The sequence below is a fragment of the Schistocerca serialis genome, chromosome 2 (assembly GCF_023864345.2).
Source record: "Schistocerca serialis cubense isolate TAMUIC-IGC-003099 chromosome 2, iqSchSeri2.2, whole genome shotgun sequence".
Taxonomy (NCBI): domain Eukaryota; kingdom Metazoa; phylum Arthropoda; class Insecta; order Orthoptera; family Acrididae; genus Schistocerca; species Schistocerca serialis.
Window position 1 is genome coordinate 302,246,059 of NC_064639.1, and position 20,770 is coordinate 302,266,828.

General features: G+C 42.8%; 1 protein-coding gene across 1 annotated transcript in view; it reads right to left on the reverse strand.

The window, feature by feature from the left end:
* Positions 1–473: 473 nt before the first annotated feature.
* The window catches only part of LOC126455529 (dehydrogenase/reductase SDR family member 11-like), a 46,212-nt gene continuing 25,915 nt past the window's right edge, over positions 474–20,770 (reverse strand). The window contains exons 4-6 of the mRNA XM_050091280.1: positions 18,476–18,605; positions 15,799–15,942; positions 474–557 (exon numbers count right to left, since the gene is read on the reverse strand). Of these exons, the coding sequence (XP_049947237.1) occupies positions 513–557; positions 15,799–15,942; positions 18,476–18,605 (319 nt within the window). The 3' untranslated portion in view covers positions 474–512. The remainder of the gene's footprint in view (positions 558–15,798; positions 15,943–18,475; positions 18,606–20,770) is intronic.

A 20,770-nucleotide genomic window follows, 5' to 3' on the forward strand; every position in this document is an offset into this window, starting at 1 on the left:
GTTAGACGTTACATTAGCTCAAATAATACTTAAAATATTTATGGGGCTATCATTTCAGTCGGGGATGCCGTTTGAGAGGTTCAGCCCATTACACATTAGTTACTTTATTTCCTTCGAGTGACATTCATCAGCTGTCAGGTATCTCATGCTTACATTTCTCAGACTGTAGCTTGTCGTGGTGTTGGACACTGCGTAGGAAAGACACTGGGACACACATGGCCAGCTTTCGTGGAGAGAGACGACCTTCGTGCCCCTCCATAAATTATTAAAGCACTACACATTGTCCATCAGGATGACTGTAGTACTTACTGCATGGGGAAGGCATTTTAACACATAGAACTAGGAAAGGACTTCGTATTGTGTTACAGGCTTGGCAGTGTGGAGGTCATACTTAGCTACTTTGACGGCGTATATGCACTAAGCAATTAACACATATGCAGTTTAAAAACAGATGTTTTATTAATCTTAAAATCAGAAATTTCAGTACACTGAAAGAAACATTCAGTGCAAGTTCAGTCGTAGTATTCGCCTGTTGGCCGGATAATCATTTCGTGCACCTGAAACAGATTAAATACATTAGTTAGGAGGAGAAGTAGGGAAGAAAATACTGATAGGATATGTTAGGACATTCGGTTTCCATAACTACCCTTTTTTTCATTAGCTTACAGAAGGAGTAGTCAACCTTTTATTAGTTATCTCCTACTTCTGTATCTCTCGTAACAGCAAAACTTTTTAACTGCCCATCGGCCGCAGAGTAATGGTGATTTATAAAGTAGGGAAGTAACGTTAGTTGGTAAAAATTATATACCATACTTACAGAAAGTTACAGAGTGTATTTATTATTACTGACATATTACTTTATGTCAAATTTTTCTGAAAATCTAATGAAAATGCTTCTAACACCCAAACCGCCTTCTGCCCACCTTGAATGCCGGAACGCCCAGTAGTGATGCAGGGACCAGGCTGACCACCACTGACTTATTCTAAGACACAGCGTTGGAACGGAGACAGAGGATGACACCAGAAGCTCGTTCTGCTGGTGGGTGGGTATGTGCTGCAGGATGCTTGTGGAGTAAACCTTAAGTTTTCTTCATTGTAGACTCCAGGCAGGGCCGTGGTGGGCGTGTCGGTTGTTTCTGCACGGCGGATCCCTGTGCCACGTGGCTGACCACCGAAAGTGGCCGGCCGTGCCACGTGGACCTGTCAGACTCAAACCAGCGGGCCGACGTCATTCCCGCCGCCATCATGCACAGGGGGTTCATTTCTATCGTTCGCGTTTGCTCACTTTATGTTGCAAACCATGACACGGACAGACAAGGACGATAAATCAAATTAAAGAAGAGATCAAAGTGATTCTGCCAGCAAGCAGCCGAGATTTGTGGTTAATATATATGAGAAGATACAAATACGAGAAGATGTATGTACCTGAACTTCAACATATCATTAATAACTTTTCTAATACTTGTTTACAAAGGAGATCAAGCACTAATTGTGGTTCTTAATAATGCCTCTCGATTGAACTACTCACATGTAACATATCATAATTGATTAATTGTGAGACACTTTTTAATTGAACTTTAGTTAAAATCTGGAATTCAATACACACACCATTAACAACGCAGTATGCGTGCCGAACATAATGGTAAACCACGTTTAACATTTTGTCCATAAGATATTAATTTTTTTTAAATTTACTCTTTATTAATTTGCGTAGTTTCGCCAGTAGGTTAAAAACTACTACACTTAGCCTAATTCTGAGTAGTGCAATGGAAAGAGGAGAAAAAATCTCATAAGAAGATGGCGTCATATACGTATTTACTGTAATAAGTTACACCACAGAGGTTATGAACTGATTTTCAGCACTGCTATCAAACTTTGCATTTATTTCACCTTATATATTGGACGAACTATTGCACGTAAAAATAAGTTAAAAATGGCTCTGAGCACTATGGGACTTAACATCTGAGGGCATCAGTCCCCTAGAACTTAGAACTACTTAAAACTAACTACTCTGAGGACATCACACACATCCATGCCCGAGGCAGGATTCGAACCTGCAACCGTACCGGTCGCGCGGTTCCAGACTGAAGCGCCTAGCACCGCTCGGTAAAATTAAGTGTGAAGTTTCAGTCTTGCTTAGGATTTTAGCGCACATCTAACGCCGCAATTACATTTTGGATATCATACATGCGTTAAAAGTTGTGAATCAGGCCCGGCCGCTGTGGCCGTGCGGTTAAAGGCGCTTCAGTCTGGAACCGCGTGACCGCTCCGGTCGCAGGTTCGAATCCTGCCTCGGGCATGGCTGTGTGTGATGTCCTTAGGTTAGTTCGGTTTAAGTAGTTCTAAGTTCTAGGGGACTGATGACCACAGATGTTAAGCCCCATAGTGCTCAGAGCCATTTTTTTGTGAATCAGGCTGCTGAATGTACAACACATTAAGTGACGTAAACTCAGTGCGTTTCCATGAAGGGGAGGTCTGGGGCCTTAAAAGGACAACGGCCATCTCGCAGTCGATCACAGTTTGGAATAAAACTGAAGAGGCAAAAGCTATCTCGGGCTGAGTGGTAGAGCAGCTGCAGACATTTTCGGTGATATACAGGGTGTTACAAAAAGGTACGGCCAAACTTTCAGGAAACATTCCTCACTCACAAATAAAGAAAAGATGTTATGTGGACATGTGTCCGGAAACGCTTAATTTCCATGTTAGAGCTCATTTTAGTTTCGTCAGTATGTACTGTACTTCCTCGATTCACCGCCAGTTGGCCCAATTGAAGGAAGGTAATGTTCACTTCGGTGCTTGTGTTGACATGCGACTCATTGCTCTACAGTACTAGCATCAAGCACATCAGTACGTAGCATCAACAGGTTAGTGCTCATCACGAACGTGGTTTTGCAGTCAGTGCAATGTTTACAAATGCGGAGTTGGCAGATGCCCATTTGATGTATGGATTAGCACAGGGCAATAGCCGTGGCGCGGTACGTTTGTATCGAGACAGATTTCCAGAACGAAGGTGTCCCGACAGGAAGACGTTCGAAGCAATTGATCGGCGTCTTAGGGAGCAAGGAACATTCCAGCCTATGACTCGCGACAGGGGAAGACCTAGAACGACGAGGACACCTGGAATGGACCAGGCAATTCTTCGTGCAGTTGACGATAACCGTAATGTCAGCGTCAGAGAAGTTGCTGCTGTACAAGGTAACGTTGACCACGTCACTGTATGGAGAGTGCTACGGGAGAACCAGTTGTTTCCGTACCATGTACAGCGTGTGCAGGCACTGTCAGCAGCTGATTGGCCTCCACGGGTACACTTCTGCGAATGGTTCATCCAACTATCTGTCAACCCTCATTTCAGTGCAAATTTTCTCCTTACCGATGAGGCTTCATTCCAACGTAATCAAATTGAAAATTTTCCCAATCAACATGTGTGGGCTGACGAGAATCCGCACGCAATTGTGCAATCACGTCATCAACACAGATTTTCTGTGAACGTTTGGGCAGGCATTGTTGATGATGTCTTGATTGGGCCCCATGTTCTTCCACCTACGCTCAATGGACCACGTTATCATGATTTCATACGGGATACTATACCTTTGCTGCTAGAACATGTGCCTTTACAAGTACGACACAACATGTGGTTCATGCACGATGGAGCTCCTGCACATTTCAGTCGAAGTGTTCGTACACTTCTCAACAACAGATTCGGTGACCGATGGATTGGTAGAGGCGGACCAATTCCATGGCCTCCACGCTCTCCTGACCTCAACCCTCTTGACTTTCATTTATGGGGGCATTTGAAAGCTACTGTCTACGCAACCCCGGTACCAAATGTAGACACTCTTCGTGCTCGTATTGTGGACGGCTGTGATACAATACGCAATTCTCCAGGGCTGCATCAGCGCATCAGGGATTCCATGCGACGGAGGGTGGATGCATGTATTCTCGCTAACGGAGGACATTTTGAACATTTCCTGTAACAAAGTGTTTGAAGTCACGCTGGTACGTTCTGTTGCTGTGTGTTTCCATTCCATGATTAATGTGATTTGAAGAGAAGTAATAAAATGAGCTCTAACATGTAAAGTAAGCGTTTCCGGACACATGTCCACATAACACATTTTCATTCTTTGTATGTGAGGAACGTTTCCTGAAAGTTTGGCCGGACCTTTTTGTAACACCCTGTAGATCGTCTGTATCGTCAGTCGCGACACTTCGTAATATTTTTCCCAAGTTTGTTGGGGTTTAGCGATTGGCTAAAATAGACAGGGTACTGATTTAATCTTGCCTGTAGTTCAGCAGAAGCTTTATTTTTGCGTCTGAAATTGATTTGGACTATATATTTGTGCACTGAGTCTGGAACTCAGTTTGCCACTGTGAGACTTCGAATAATTTCTTCAACTGATCAACACTTATATTCAGTGAATTGTGTGTCGGTTAGTTTCTTATTATATGCGAGGTAGTGTGTTTAGTTTCTGTTAATGTCTAGCTGTGGACGCTGGTTTTTCTTTTTCAACTAGGGTCTTTCTCATTTTTGTACAATGTGTTCACCAACCACTGTACTGGAGCTCGAGCTTTTTAGAAATCAAGTATTTAAACACTATTGCCAGCCTATGAATTCATATATGAATTTTACAGACAATAAAGTTTATTAGTCGAAATGTAATCATTGCAGTGGAGGTACATTAGTCAACGTTCATTGCACGTATGAATACGGCCCCACAGGCGGCATAAAGTTGGCAACGGAACTGCTTGTTTCCGTCAGACGCCGATAGTGGTCGCACAGCATCTGGCGGGCTAATGGAGCACGCCCATTGAACCACGCCTCCAGCGGCGCCGTACTACGGGCGCCCTCTAACGCCGAGATGAAGGACTGCCGGCAACAGCCGCACTTTGAGCCCCTTTACTACATCACGATACCTCCTAGTCACTGCTCCAACACCATCATTTCTGCTTTAGTTCAGAGAACCTCATCCTTGTTGCTCTTGTATAAGCTGAACTCTATTTCTTGCTGCAGTATTTGTAATGAGTCGTACTATGCTTGGAGAAATACAGTTTAAGTCAACCCGCTGTTTACTGTTAATTTGTTCACAACCATTTCTGCTCCTGTCCGGTTTCCCTACAACGGCAGTTACCACACCACTCTGTAACCCACCTCTCCTTACTGTTGTGTACCAAGACAGGCACAAAAAACCTATCAGTAATTTGTCTCACTGATTAAGACCTGGGTGAATTTATTAGTTTATTTTATTTAAAATGCATGCAATAATTAGCTGAACGCTTAATGTCATCGCTAGAATAGATAATGGAGAGTCGTTATTGACACAAAATGATATCTACAGGGTGAAAAATGGCTCTAAGCACTATGGGACTTAACGTCTGAGGTCATCAGTCCCCTAGATATAACTAACCTAATGACATCACACACATCCATGCCCGAGGCAGGATTCTAACCTGCGACCGTAGCGGTCGCGCGGTTCCAGACTGAAGCGCTTAGAACCGCTCGGCCACGCCGGCCGGCAAAAATTTGTGGGACAAATGTTGCATGGGACAACGCGGACCATTACATGACGGTGGTTTTTGGTTGCTAGGAGGGGTCGCTTCATAGATATGACGGTCAACTTGGTTTTTTTTTTTTTTTTAATGGGGTTCTGTAGTTTGGTTCTTATTTTCTGACAGCGGTTATCGAGACGAATCCAATGATAATGTAACAGTAAGGTCTTTGAAGGTCAACGAAGGTCACAAAGGTGGCATGAACGTCCATTTACAGAAGGTGTTCCAAGTGATGACCATTGGTATCAATGCAGTGCTGCAATCTTCTTACCATGGATTGCGTGGTATTCCGTACCACATCGGCACTTATCGAAGAACATGCTCTGACAATTCTCTCTCACAAATCTCCAGGTGTGGTTGGAATGTCTTTATTAACAATGTCTTTTACGAATCCCCACAATAAGAAATCCAGAGGCGTCAAGTCTGGCGAACGAGCCGGCCACGACACATCTCCTCCGCGTCCAATCCAACAATTTGGGAATTGTCTCTGCAACTCATTTCTAGCCATCAGCGAAAAATGTGCCGGACACCCATCGTGTTGATACCACATTCTGTTCCTTGTTCCTAAATGTATTTTTTCCAATAACAGACCTAATGTTTCTTGCAGGAATGTGGTGTATTTCCTAGCACTAACATTTCCTTCGATGCAATAGGGTCCTATAATTCTGTCCTCCAGAATCCACACCATCCATTCGCCGACAACGATTTTTTGGTGTGCAACTTACGGCATCCAGCATGGATTTTCAGTTGCCCAATAATGCATGATATGCAAATTAACATTTCCATCGTTCGTGAATGTAGCCTCATCAGTAAATAAAATCAAATTAATAAACGTGTCAGCCCTCTGAATCTGAAGTTGAGCCCATCGGCAAAATTCAATGCGACACATACAATCCGTACCAGTAAATTCTTGGTGGAGACTGCTATTTATGATATCATGATATTTATGGCGATGCAGAACACGAACAACACTTCTCTGGCTCATGCCAGATTTCCTTGCGATTTGACGCTAACTAACACAAGGATCTCGAACCACAGTGGCAAGAGTACCAGTTTTCCGTTTCCTCGTTCGTAACTTTCCTTTGCCGGATATGTTTCCGATGCGTTAAAGACCAGTTGTTCTCAATTTATCATACATATATTTAAATGTACGACGTGTAGGGTGAGTACGTTGAGGTTATCTTTCATTGTAAAAGTCTCTAGCTCTCACTGAATTTCGTTGGCATTCTCCGTAAATGAGATGCATATCGACTTGTTCTTCAAAAGAGTATATCATTAACATTTACTTGATTCGACGATACTAGTCTTACCGTTCCTATTAGTGTTGTATTGCGAAACAGTCGAATGATGTTTACATGTCAATGGCATGTTAGATGGATACGCTGTATTCGGCGAATATTTACTATTTGCACGATATACGAGAGAGAATTGTCAGAGCATGTGCTTCGATATGTGCCGACGTGATAAGGAATTCCACTCAATCCATGATAAGAAGATTGCAGCACTGCACTGATGCGAATGGTCATCACTTCGAACACCTTCTGTAAACGGACGTTCATGCCGCCTTTTTGACCTACGCTGACCTTCAAAGACCTTACTGTTACACATCGTTGGATTCGTCTCGATAGCCGCTATCAGAAAATAAGTACCAAACTATAGCATCCCATTTAAGAAAACAAAGTTGAACTTCATATCTCTGATGTGACCCCAGCTAGTAACAAAAAACCAACGTCATATTATGGCTCCCGTTGTCCCATGCAATATTTGTTCCACAAACTTTTCAGCTACTATCATACTTTCTGAGTTATTCTAGGTGGCAATAGTTAGTAACTCACCTTGTATAACAATAAGATGCAAATTTTTTTCTTCGTAAGAATAAATTATTTCTTTGTAACTACAAGGAATTTTTTAGTATTTAGTTATACACTCCTGGAAATGGAAAAAAGAACACATTGATACCGGTGTGTCAGGCCCACCATACTTGCTCTGGACACTGCGAGAGGGCTGTACAAGCAATGATCACACGCACGGCACAGCGGACACACCAGGAACCGCGGTGTTGGCCGTCGAATGGCGCTAGCTGCGCAACATTTGTGCACCGCCGCCGTCAGTGTCAGCCAGTTTGCCATGGCATACGGAGCTCCATCGCAGTCTTTAACACTGGTAGCATGCCGCGACAGCGTGGACGTCAACCGTATGTGCAGTTGACGGACTTTGAGCGAGGGCGTATAGTGGGTATGCGGGAGGCTGGGTGGACGTACCGCCGAATTGCTCAACACGTGGGGCGTGAGGTCTCCACAGTACATCGATGTTGTCGCCAGTGGTCGGCGGAAGGTGCACGTGTCCGTCGACCTGGGACCGGACCGCAGCGACGCACGGATGCACGCCAAGACCGTAGGATCCTACGCAGTGCCGTAGGGGACCGCACCGCCACTTCCCAGCAAATTAGGGACACTGTTGCTCCTGGGGTATCGGCGAGGACCATTCGCAACCGTCTCCATGAAGCTGGGCTACGGTCCCACACACCGTTAGGCCGTCTTCCGCTCACGCCCCAACATCGTGCAGCCCGCCTCCAGTGGTGTCGCGACAGGCGTGAATGGAGGGACGAATGGAGATGTGTCGTCTTCAGCGATGAGAGTCGCTTCTGCCTTGGTGCCAATGATGGTCGTATGCGTGTTTGGCGCCGTGCAGGTGAGCGCCACAATCAGGACTGCATACGACCGAGGCACACAGGGCCAACACCCGGCATCATGGTGTGGGGAGCGATCTCCTACACTGGCCGTCCACCACTGGTGATCGTCGACGGGACACTGAACAGTGCACGGTACATCCAAACCGTCATCGAACCCATCGTTCTACCATTCCTACACCGGCAAGGGAACTTGCTGTTCCAACAGGACAATGCACGTCCGCATGTATCCCGTGCCACCCAACGTGCTCTAGAAGGTGTAAGTCAACTACCCTGGCCAGCAAGATCTCCGGATCTGTCTCCCATTGAGCATGTTTGGGACTGGATGAAGCGCCGTCTCACGCGGTCTGCACGTCCAGAACGAACGCTGGTCCAACTGAGGCGCCAGGTGGAAATGGCATGGCAAGTCGTTCCACAGGACTACATCCAGCATCTCTACGATCGTCTCCATGGGAGAATAGCAGCTTGCATTGCTGCGAAAGGTGGATATACACTGTACTAGTGCCGACATTGTGCATGCTCTGTTGCCTGTGTCTATGTGCCTGTGGTTCTGTCAGTGTGATCATGTGATGTATCTGACCCCAGGAATGTGTCAATAAAGTTTCCCCTTCCTCGGACAATGAATTCACGGTGTTCTTATTTCAATTTCCAGGAGTGTATATCGGCCTCACGTAAGTACATGTGAAGGAATATTAAATATAATTGTGTTTTTTTTTCTGTCCGTAATACGAGCAACAAAACTTCTTTACATATAATCGGCGACACTGATAACATTTTCACTGCCGAAGTACGTAGCAAAGTTTCTACTCTTGATTTGGGAAGATTTGTAAGGAAAACCGTCATACGTTTTTACATACTAAACATTTTTCACTTGAAAGTTTTAATTTGGGAACATTTGTTGTAGGACATAAACTCGTGACAGTTGGTGTTTTGTTTATTTTAAAACTAAGACATCGAGCTCTGTTGTAACAATGTGTGACCAGCGTAAGTTCTGACTTTAACGCTATCATGTCCAAGTGATGGGCTACGCTAGACACTTGAAAATAGCTACACAGTACCGATATTCTAATCCAAATTATGACAGCTTGTGCAAAAGATTGTTATCACTCATAAATTTGTTTCTACTGTGGTTCAAAAAATGTTCAAATGTGTGTGAAATCGTATGGAACTGAACTGCTAAGGTCATCAGTCCCTAAGCTTACACACCACTTAACCTAAATTATCCTTAGGACAAACACACACACCCATGCCCGAGAGAGGACTCGAACGTCCGCCGGGACGAGCCGCACAGTCCATGACTGTAGCGCCTAAGACCGCTCGGCTAATCCCGCGCGGCTACTGTGGTCCGTAAAGCAAGTAAAACATCACAATATTTCTCAATTGCGAACCACGGAATACCAATGTGTCGTGGCTTCGTGTGGGGTATCACGTGCGAATGTGCCCCAAGGGCGAGCCTGGACAGTACTAGAGTACCACGGCGCTTGTTTGAACTGGACAGTGATCGAGTTTCAAAGCAGAAACATTGTACGAAGCGCCGTGAATTCTGCTTAGCTTGGTGCTACGCAAGATTTGCTAGACTTCTGTGGAATGTAACCCTGCAGTTTTCTCTTTAGTAATTATACAGAAGTGTCTTTTATGTATTTCTATATGATGAATAGAATCTAAAGATTTGCAAGTTCCATAGTAGATAACGAAAATAAGATCTATCCACGAAGGTGGATTACGAAACAGTCGTAAGACCGATTCATTAGTATTTTTCATCAGTCTAAGAGCCTTAAAATGTTAAATTAATGGAGCAGATAGAGAAAAAACAAGAAACAAGTGTTCGTTTTGTCAATAGACCGCTTAGAAAATGTTACAAGTACTGAACGAACTCCAGAGGCAGTCGCTAAGAGAGAGGATTTGTATATCACTGTTCAGATTCCCGGAGCGTACGTTCCAAGGAGCGTCGGGCAGCAGATTACATCTCTGTACTTCTCCCAACTCACCAGGACGAAAATATCTTAGAAAAAAAGCTGATGAGGAGATTTCATCGACGGTCGTTATCCCAGCGAAGCATTCGCTAATGGAACATTGAAGGGAGTATGGACATTAGTTCCAAAATTGCCCTCAATTACGCACCATAAGGTGATTTGCGGAGAGTAGTATCTACTATTGTATTGGAAGCAACAAAGTACACAGTAAGTAGAATTGCAGTGACTGAGCACCAGAGACAACGATCACATGTGGACTGGAACGGTGTGTAAAAGCACTACAGGTCAAGTCCGATACCAAGCATGTTCGTCATGGCACGTCACTGAACAGGCGTAATAGGCGACAAGAACTTTCACGAAGTGCGTACGATTCGAGAGCGGGTCGCGTTCCTGGAATGTCGGCGGTGGTTGTGCTGGTAGTGAGCGAAGGAGGCGCCAAACGTGAGCTGTGCACTTGTAATGATGTCAACGTAGGTGTACACTCCGCCATATGGAGTGTAGATACAGACGTAGGTATACGTACGTAAAGTAGAGCAAAATAATTAAACTACGAGAGAAGCAATCAGTGAAATATCAGCACTTTTTGCTTCTCAAGTAGCAAACAAGGGCCGCATTATTGACAGACAGCCCTAGTACGTATACTTTCACAAAGAAATTATCCGAATGGGACAATTAAATCATTAAAATTACAGAAAAATTGGATGGCTTATTAAAGAGAAGAAACTTCACAAATGAAGCAAGTCAATAACGCGTTGGTCCGCCTCTGGAGGTTATGAAAGCAGTTAATTAGCTTGGTACTGATGATAGAGCTGTTGGGTTTCCTCCTGACCAGACGGCGCATTAGATCGTGAAAAACCCGAGATGGTTGGAGGACCCTCCCAATAGCGCTCCAACGTTCCAACTGGCGAGATATCCTCCAATCTTGGCCGTGGTAAGGTTTGGCAAGCACGAAGACAAGCAATGGAGACTCTCGCGTAAAGCTGAAATACTAAACACCTTTCTCCAAAGCTGTTTCACAGAGGAAGACCGCACTGCAGTTCCTTCTCTAAATCTTCGCACGAACGAAAAAATGGCTGACATCGAAATAAGTGTCCAAGGAATAGAAAAGCAACTGAAATCACTCAACAGAGGAAAGTCCACTGGACCTGACGGGATACTAATTCAATTCTACACAGAGTACGCGAAACAACTTGCCCCTCTTCTAACAGCCGAGTACCGCAAGTCTCTCGAGGAACGGAAGTTTCCAAATGATTGGAAAAGAGCACAGGTAGTCCCAGTTTTCAAGAAGGGTCGTCGAGCAGATGCGCAAAACTATAGGCCTATATCTCTGACCTCGATCTGTTGCAGAATTTTAGAACATGTTTTTAGCTCGCGTATCATGTCATTTCTGGAAACCCAGAATCTACTCTGTAGGAATCAACATGGATTCCGGAAACAGCGATCGTGTGAGACCCAACTCGCTTTATTTGTTCATGAGACCCAGAAAATATTAGATACAGGCTCCCAGGTAGATGCCATTTTCCTTGACTTCCGGAAGGCGTTCGATACAGTTCCGCACTGGCGTCTGATAAACAAAGTAAGAGCCTACGGAATATCAGACCAGCTGTGTGGCTGGATTGAAGAGTTTTTAGCAAACAGAACACAGCATGTTGTTCTCAATGGAGAGACGTCCACAGACGTTAAAGCAACCTCTGGCGTGCCACAGCGGAGTGTTATGGGACCATTGCTTTTCACAATATATATAAATGACCTAGTAGATAGTGTCGGAAGTTCCATATGGCTTTTCGCGGATGATGCTGTAGTATACAGAGAAGTTGCAGCATTAGAAAATTGCAGCGAAATGCAGGAAGATCTGCAGTGGATAGGAACTTGGTGCAGGGAGTGGAAACTGACCCCTAACATATACAAATGTAATGTACTGCGAATACATAGAAAGAAGGATCCTTTATTGTATTATTATATGATAGCGGAACAAACACTGGTAGCAGTTACTTCTTTAAAATATCTGGGAGTATGCGTACGGAACGATTTCAAGTGAAATGATCATATAAAATTAATTGTTGGTAAGGCAAGTGCCAGGTTGAGATTCATTGGGAGAGTTCTTAGAAAATGTAGTCCATCAACAAAGTAGGTGGCTTACAAAACACTCGTTCGACCTATACTGAGTATTGCTCATCAGTGTGGGATCCGTACCAGGTCGGGTTGACAGAGGAGATAGAGAAGATCCAAAGAAGAGCGGCGCGTTTCGTCACAGGGTTATTTGGTAAGCGTGATAGCGTTACGGAGATGTTTCGCAAACTCAAGTGGCATACTACGCAAGAGAGGCGCTCTGCATCATGGTGTAGATTGCTGTCCAGGTTTCGAGAGGGTGCGTTTCTGGATGAGGTATCGAATATATTGCTTCCCCCTACTTATACCTCCCGAGGAGATCACGAATGTAAAATTAGAGAGATTCGAGGGCGCATGGAGGCTTTCCGGCGGTCGCTCTTCCCGCGAACCATACGCGAGTGCAACAGGAAAGGGAGGCAATGACAGTGGCAAGTAAAGTGCCCTCCGCCACACACCGTTGGGTGGCTTGCGGAGTATAAATGTAGATGTAGATGCGGCTGGGCATTATCTTGCTGAAATGTAAGCCCAGGATGGCTGCCCATGAAAGGCAACAAAACGGGCCGTAGAAAATCGCAGACGTATCGCTGTGTTGTAAGGGTACCGCGGATAACAACCAAAGGGGTCCTGCTATGCAAGAAAAAACGGCACCCCAGCCGATCGCTCCTGGGTGACGGGCGGCATGGCGGATGACAGGCAGCTTGCTATCCCACCGCTGCCTGGGGCGTTACTGGACACATCTTCGGCCTGATCTCTCATTGACTGAAGTAGAATCACCTTCCGTGAGGAGTACCGCTACGATATGATCCCCGATTACCAGCAAAGACATTCATGGAGACGACTCGGACAACAGTGGGATACTAACCTGTCACCCGCCACACAGCTTGACAACCAGGAGTAATGGTCTCGGGTTCCATTTCTCATCATAGCAAGAGCCCCTTGATTGTCACCTGTGGCACCTTTACAGCACGGCAGCACGTCGACCTTATACTACGCCTCATTTTGTTGCTCTTCCTGCAAGACCTTCCTGGACTTGAATTTCAGCAAGATAATGGCAGCCCGCACACGGTGAAAGTTCCTACTCCTTGTCTTCGAGCTTGCATAAGGGTAGCTTGGCCAGTAAGGTCACCGGATCTCTCCCCAATTGAGAACGTTTAGAACGCTACGGGTGGGCCTTCCAACCACCTCGGAATTTCCACGATCCAACGCGCCAATTGGACAGAATTTGGCACGATATCCTTCAGAACTACGTCCAACAACTCTATCAATCAATGCAAGCAGAATAACTCTTTTCATAAGGGCTAGCGATGGACCAACGCGTTATTGACTTGCTCAATTTGTGAACCTCGTTCTCTTGAATAAATCATCCAATCGTAATCTTCTATTTGCCCGTACATGTATAGCACTGCTACCGATTTCCGTCCCATTCTGATAATTCTTTCGTGGTGCCTCGTCATGCCTGCTCTGCAATTCACAGTTAAGTGCCTGGAAGACGGTTCTTGGAACCACCTTCAGATTATCTCTCTTCCAGTCCACTCTCTAAAACAGCTTTGGAAAAATTAACACTAAAATCTTTCTGTGGGAGCTCTCATTTCTCTTGTCGCACTCCGATGAGAAAGTTGGTGACTGAAATTTGATGAGACGATCCTGCCGCTACGTAAATTCCTCTATTTTAATTATTGTCATCTCAATTCGCGTATCATACACGAGACATTCTCTCTCCTCTTTTGCGACAATACAAAACGATCTGCCCGTCTTTGAATTTTTTCGACTTCCTCCGTCAACCCGACCTAGTAAGGATCTGTAATCGCACACGACTATTCTAGCAGAGGACGAACACGTGCCTGTCGCTGTCTCTTTAGTAGACCTGTTGCACCCTCTAAGTGTTCTGCCGTTAAAAGCCTTTGATACGCCTTCTCCACAATATCTAAGTGATCGTTCCATATTACGTTGTTCGTAACAATAATTCCCTGGCTATTTAGTCGACCTGACACCCTGTATATATTTTGTGATTTTTTTGTGAATTTTTTGTGATTTATTGTGATATATTTTTTTACCTAAACTCAACGGATTTCTTTTTTTGCTCATGTGAATGACCTCACACGTTTCATTGTTCAGAGACAACTGACACTTTTCAGATCATACGCATAATGTCTCTAAGTCATTTTGCAATTGGTTTTGATCTTCTGATGATTTTACTAGACGGTAAATCACAGCACCATCCGCAAATAATCTAAGCGGGCTACACAGATTGTTTCCTAAATCGTTTAAATAGATTAGGAACAGTGAAGGGCGTATAACACTATCTTGGAGAACGTCGGATTATGACATTTGTTTAGTCGTTGATTTTCCGCCATTATGTACTTTTACCTTTGTGACAGGAAATCACGAATCCAGTTGCACAACTGAGACTGTACTCAGTAGACACTCAATTTGATTTGCCACTACGCTACCTCACAAGTTATAACCGCTTTTAAATGATCATTGAGTTCTGAAATCATACTCCCTCCTTGAATTTCGGAAAGAGGTTTATAACATGTTTGTCTGAACTTCACTTGTTTTCATTTTTTTGCTAGCACAAGGAGTTGTGTCGACATGGTTGAGCAAGCGAACTATATCTTTCATATCTCATTATGAACTTCCCGACTAGGACCATTGATGTAACTAGCACCCGGAGCAAACTTCGACGTTATTCCCACTTCCTCAACCTATCGACCTTATCCCGTTCTTTGTTTAAATCTCATCGCTGCTCCACCGGTAAATTTGTTTATTGAGATCAACAGAATTTTTCAGTGGAGTAGGAGGTACACATTCATCTTTTGCGTGGAAGTGTTCTAAGCATAGAACAAAACGCAACCCGTCGCAATGTTTGCAACAATAGCTTGATTCATTTTTCTTTGCTTCATTATTGATCAAAGCAAATCTGTACACAGGCGTCTACATAACGTAGAAAGTTAGGTCTTAGGCAACTATTGCCCAACACAATCCTATCCAAATTTCTCGATTATTCCCTTTCAAACATTTTTGTTCCATCTCAATTGTAGTGCCTTCAAACCCATTCCTTTCCATTCTTCTTCTTCTGAACACGCTACTTTACCTTATTCCCCCTTCAATGTCATCTTCCCCCGTCCCTCTTCCTTTTGCCCTTACTATTTTCTTTCACGTGCCTCAAAACTGCGCGCTCACAAATCGGCGACCAGGGTACGCAGCCATGTCCCTATTGCAATAGCGAATGACAACCATCAGAATGGGTCCCGCCTTCTCAAACTGTTGTCAGTGAATTGCTGTTGATTTCCCTTGGCTGTCAGTCGAATTCGTTTCCTGCTTAGGTACATATTTATGCAGGTGTTGGCGATTACCATCTCCGTAGTTACCTGTTTTTGAAGTAATCTTTAAACTACGCTTACATGCATATTAATAAAATTTAAATGGAAATTTCGAACATTTCTGGAATAAGGCAACTTGAAAAATCAGAAGAAAACTCACCTGAACCCTTGGGGGTTGGGAAAGCATGTAGACAACAGCGTTTGCTAAATCTTCCACTTCCAAGCAGGGCATATTCGCGAAGGTCTTTGCAAACTTTTCAGACTGGGTAAGCACAGGGGTTTTTACGACCCCTGGAGAAATTTGCTGCAAAGACAGACATTAATTGTTAGTGTTTAATACATGTACAGTGGTACAAGATGATGTCTGTAATTCTGTCTTGGAAATGAAGGAATTTTGTAATGTATTGTCACAAACATTGCAATTTTTCGTTATCGGTATTCTTGATTCTTTTTAAATTAAAGCCAACCTATTTCAGTCACAGAACAACTGTATGGTTTCTTATTATAGCTACCATTGGAAACATACCTCCTTACCGAAACTATATTTGAGCTGAAATCTTTCCTTCTAAACCAGAGTAACATCGACGCTTAGTGATATTGACAAAATTATGTCTGAGACGGAGACTCGAAGCCGCCTTTCCCAAGGGAAAGTCAAATGTGTGACTCAGAATCTCAATATAGCAGACAGTTTTGTTACAGACATACTTCTCTACTACTTCTCTGCCAATGTAAAAATATTTTTCCCCCCTTCCTATGCAACATCGTTTGTAAAAATTACAATTACAAAAGCTACGTTGTTTGTTAATTGTGAAGGTGAAACTTATTTCACACCCGATATATTACTTAATTGTAGGTTACAGTCTATGTAGCGATAAGACCGAGGTTTCGGAACTAGGCGCGAATGTGGATTACAACCTTAACTTATTGTTTATGAAATCTAGAATAAAACGTAATAAATTATACAAAGGTAGGAATATAAGGATAAGGGATCTTCATAATGAAAAGAACCAGAGGTTGTTGAGAGTTTCAAAGGTAGCATTCGGCAACAATAGACTGAAACAGGCGAAAGGAAGATGGATTAGCATCATTGCGAAACGAAATAGCGACGGCGGCAGAGAATTATAGAGCCAAAGGGTAAGTCTCAGTGTGAAGTTCTTGTTTAACACACGAGACACGGGATTTAACTTAGAGGAGAAAATATCAAAATGAAGCTATTGCAGCAGACAAAGGGAATACAGAAGTCTTAAAAAAATAAAAAAATGTGAAAGAAAATGCAATATGGCAAAGCAAGAATGGCTGGAGGAGAAATGCAATGCTGTAGTATCATGCATGACTATGGGAATTATAGATGTCGCTTGTTGGAAAATCAGAGAGACCTTTGGAGCAAAGAGAAGCAGCTGTATGAGTATCAAGAATTAAGATGGCAAGCCCTTACTAAGCAAAGAAGGGAAGGCTGGAAGATGGAAGTAATATATAGCTGGGTTGTCTAAGGGAAAGGAACTTGAAGACAATATTTTAGAAAAGGAAATGGAAGTAGATGAAAATGACGCGAGGAATGCCACATTGTGAGAATAATTTAACAGAGCACTGAAAAACCGAAGTCAAAACAAGGCACCTCGAGAAGACAACACTCTCTCATAATAATTAATGAGATCTTCTGGAGAATATAACAAAACTGTTCCACCTAGTATGGTAGACATATGAGGAAGGCGGAATACTCTCAGCCTTCCAAAAGAATGCAGTGATTCCAATGCCAAAGAAGGCAGTAACTGACAGTAGCAAATATTACCGAAACATCATTTCAATAAGTCATCTTTTAAAAATGCGGATCCAAATTATTTACGGGAGAATGGAAAACCTGGTAGACGCCACTCTCGTGGAAGGTCAGTTTGTGTTTCGGAAAGGTGGAGTAACACGCGTGGCAGTACTGACCTTACGACATATCCTACAAGGCGGCCTGAAGAAAGACAAGTGTACTCATATAGGATTCATAGAATTAGACAATATTTTGACAACATTTACTAGAATCCACTACCTCAGACTCTGAGAGTAGTAGGGATAAAATAAAAGTAGCAAAAGATTATTTACAACTTATGCAGAAGCAAGATTACAGTTACAAGAATCGAAGGACATGAAAGAGAAGTAGAAGTTAAAAAGGGCCTGGGAAAGAAATTAAGCCAATCTTCAAAGTGAAAGAATAAAAACATTTATGTTTGGCGATGACATCGTAATTCTGTCAGAAACAGTGCGGATGAACAGTAGATGAGTTTTGTTATTTGAGCACTAAAATGACTGACGATTGCCGTAGTAGAGAGAATGCAAAATGAGGATTTCCAATAGTAAGGAATGCATTTCTGAAAAGCAGGTAAGTATTTTCTGAGGGTGCTAATCTGGATTATGGTACTTTATGAAAGCGATACATGTATATTAAACAGTAAGACCAGACGCTTTTTAAATGTGGTGATACAGTAGAATGTTGAAGATGGGTGGATCGGATAATTTATAAGGAAGTAACAAGTCGGTCTACTTGGGGAAATATGTAATATATGACATAGGTTGACTAAAAGAACGGAATGATTGATCGGAAACATCCTGGGACACATTATGTAGGAATGTGTGTGTTGATAAAAATTGTAGAGGGAGAAAAAAGTTTGACTGCAACAATAGTCCTCAAAAGGATGTTGGTTGCAATAGTTATTCAGAGAAGTGCTCATGTAGCTTAGCTTGGATAACTGCACAGAACAAGTCTTCGGACTGAAAACCGCAATAACAACACATTAATCAAAGGATTTCTTCATGAGTATATGTTATTGACAGGTCGAGAAATGTTGTCTTACCCCAACACGAATCTTGCTCTTTTTGGCGACGAGGTCCTTCCTGAGTCCTTCAGCCATAATCCTCACAGCTGTTTTGTTGGCTGAGTGCATCCCGAGGCCATCATTGAAAATCGGTATATGGGCCGCAGTACTGCAAAGGAAAGTTAGTCATAAAGCTTTACCGAAGCTCAGGTTGCTCCGTATCAAGTTCCCATTCTATAAACTGCTGTGAAATTAATGGCAGAGCAAAGGAGGGCGGCAAGATTGACTACCAATCTGCTCCTACGTGAGTTGTAATTAATCGAACCTTGTCTTCGCAGTACCTGAGAGAACGATACGTCAGAGGTGCTAGTGTATTCCTAGACTCTTCAACATTGGCTCTTGAAAATTTGTAGCTAGGCTTTCGTGGGGTAGTTTGTGTCTGTTTTCACGTGCCCGACAATTCAGCTGTTTCATCGTCCCACCGAGTAACCGAGGTCTGCCACATGCTTTATCTGATGCTGAGCCTATGCGATCATTCCTTTTCATATAGCGATAAATTGCAATGTCAAAGCATTTTGAAGAATTGATTATTTCCAGTTGTGACTCATAATAATTGTACTCTTAGGACACTTTGTTTCTGCGCTTTGTGAAGTGCACAGTTTTATATTTTTGAATGTTTAAAGCAAGTAACCAATCTTGGCACGACTTTGAAACCTTATCAATATCTGTATGGACATTTCTGCAGTTTGTTTTCAGGCAATACTTCACTGCGGATAACTGCCTCATCTGCAAAAAATCTGAATTTATGATAATGTCTGCCATATCATAAATAAATAACACGTATGGCAAGGCTCCTAATACACTGCTCTGGACAGACCTGAAGATCCTTCTGCACCTGTCGATGACTCTCTACGCAACATGTTGGAACCTCCATACAAAAAAATTCTTAATCCATTCACAGGCATCGTTTTATACACCATATTAACGGCCGTCATAAGCGTTGGTGTAGTACAAACTAAAATGCTTTCCAGCAGAAAAAATAGCATCTGTCTCGTTACTTCCATCCATGGTTTTCACGATGTCATGTGACAAGTCGGGAATTGGTTTCTCCATTCCGTTCTAGACACCTCGCAACATTTGATCTGAGAACTGTAATGTATCCTTTCCCTCCAGTGTGGATTTCTGTGATTTTATATTTAAGTAAGGAAGTAAAATGTTAACGAAGCAAGACAAATCACATTGCCAGCAAGAAAAGAAAACATATACTTACGAAAATTTGGAAGAAGGCATTGAACCTTAATCATTTTTTATGGTATGAAATGAATTTGTAAGAGATTATTTCTTTATTGATGTGAGTTTTGCTTCAGGCCCACTAGTCGTCGTTGGTATTACAAGAACGTGTCATTGTTGTTAATGTAAAGAAACAGTCTGCACAGTAATGATGATAATAATAATAATAATAATAATAACAATAATAATAATTACAACCAGACATGGGTAAAAGTGTATACTGCATGTTCGTCATATAAATGTCGAAATGTGAAAACGATAGCGCGGTTATGACGATCGATCACTGCGTCACAAAACTGACAACTCTCAAGCAGTTTAAAAGGCCAAAAGTATTTCATTTTACGGGAACGATAGAGTAATGCAATCAGTTACCAAAATAAAGTCGTAAATTACTTAAAAGATGTTATTTCACAACAGAATTAATGAAACCGGAATGATACAATTTAACTGTGAGTCTCGAAGAACAAGAACAAGAAGAAGAAGAAGGAAACCTGTCACGTCTCTTATTTTTATAAGAAAAAATAATCGAAAATTTCATAGATAATTGAGATATCGGAATAAAGTTCATATTCTGAAATATAAATACTGTCGTTGAAACACAAAGATGTGTTAAATATATTCTCAGATTCTACAACACATGGATGTCACTAATATCGGTCGCTAGTTTTGTATGTCACCTCTGCTTTGACCAGTCACGGGTCAGAATTATTGGTTCAAGAGATTTACCATATATCATGCTTAAAAAAGGGCCTGACACAGCTGCAAAATATGTATATAAACTGACTAGGATCCTATCGGTCCCTGGGGCCTTGTCCACTTTTGACGATTTTTGACTAGTCTGACGATTTTTGACTAGTCTGCGAATAGTTCTTTCACACGCAACTTAAAACACTATATCTAGAGACAGTAATCGCTCCTGGATATCTGATGACGGATAAACTCCGAAAGGCATCATACGAGCAAGAAAGGCATTCCTTGCCTGATGTCTGACTTTTAGGATAGCGACACCGTCATCCTGAATGGATGGTCGCCTGCCTGCTGCGT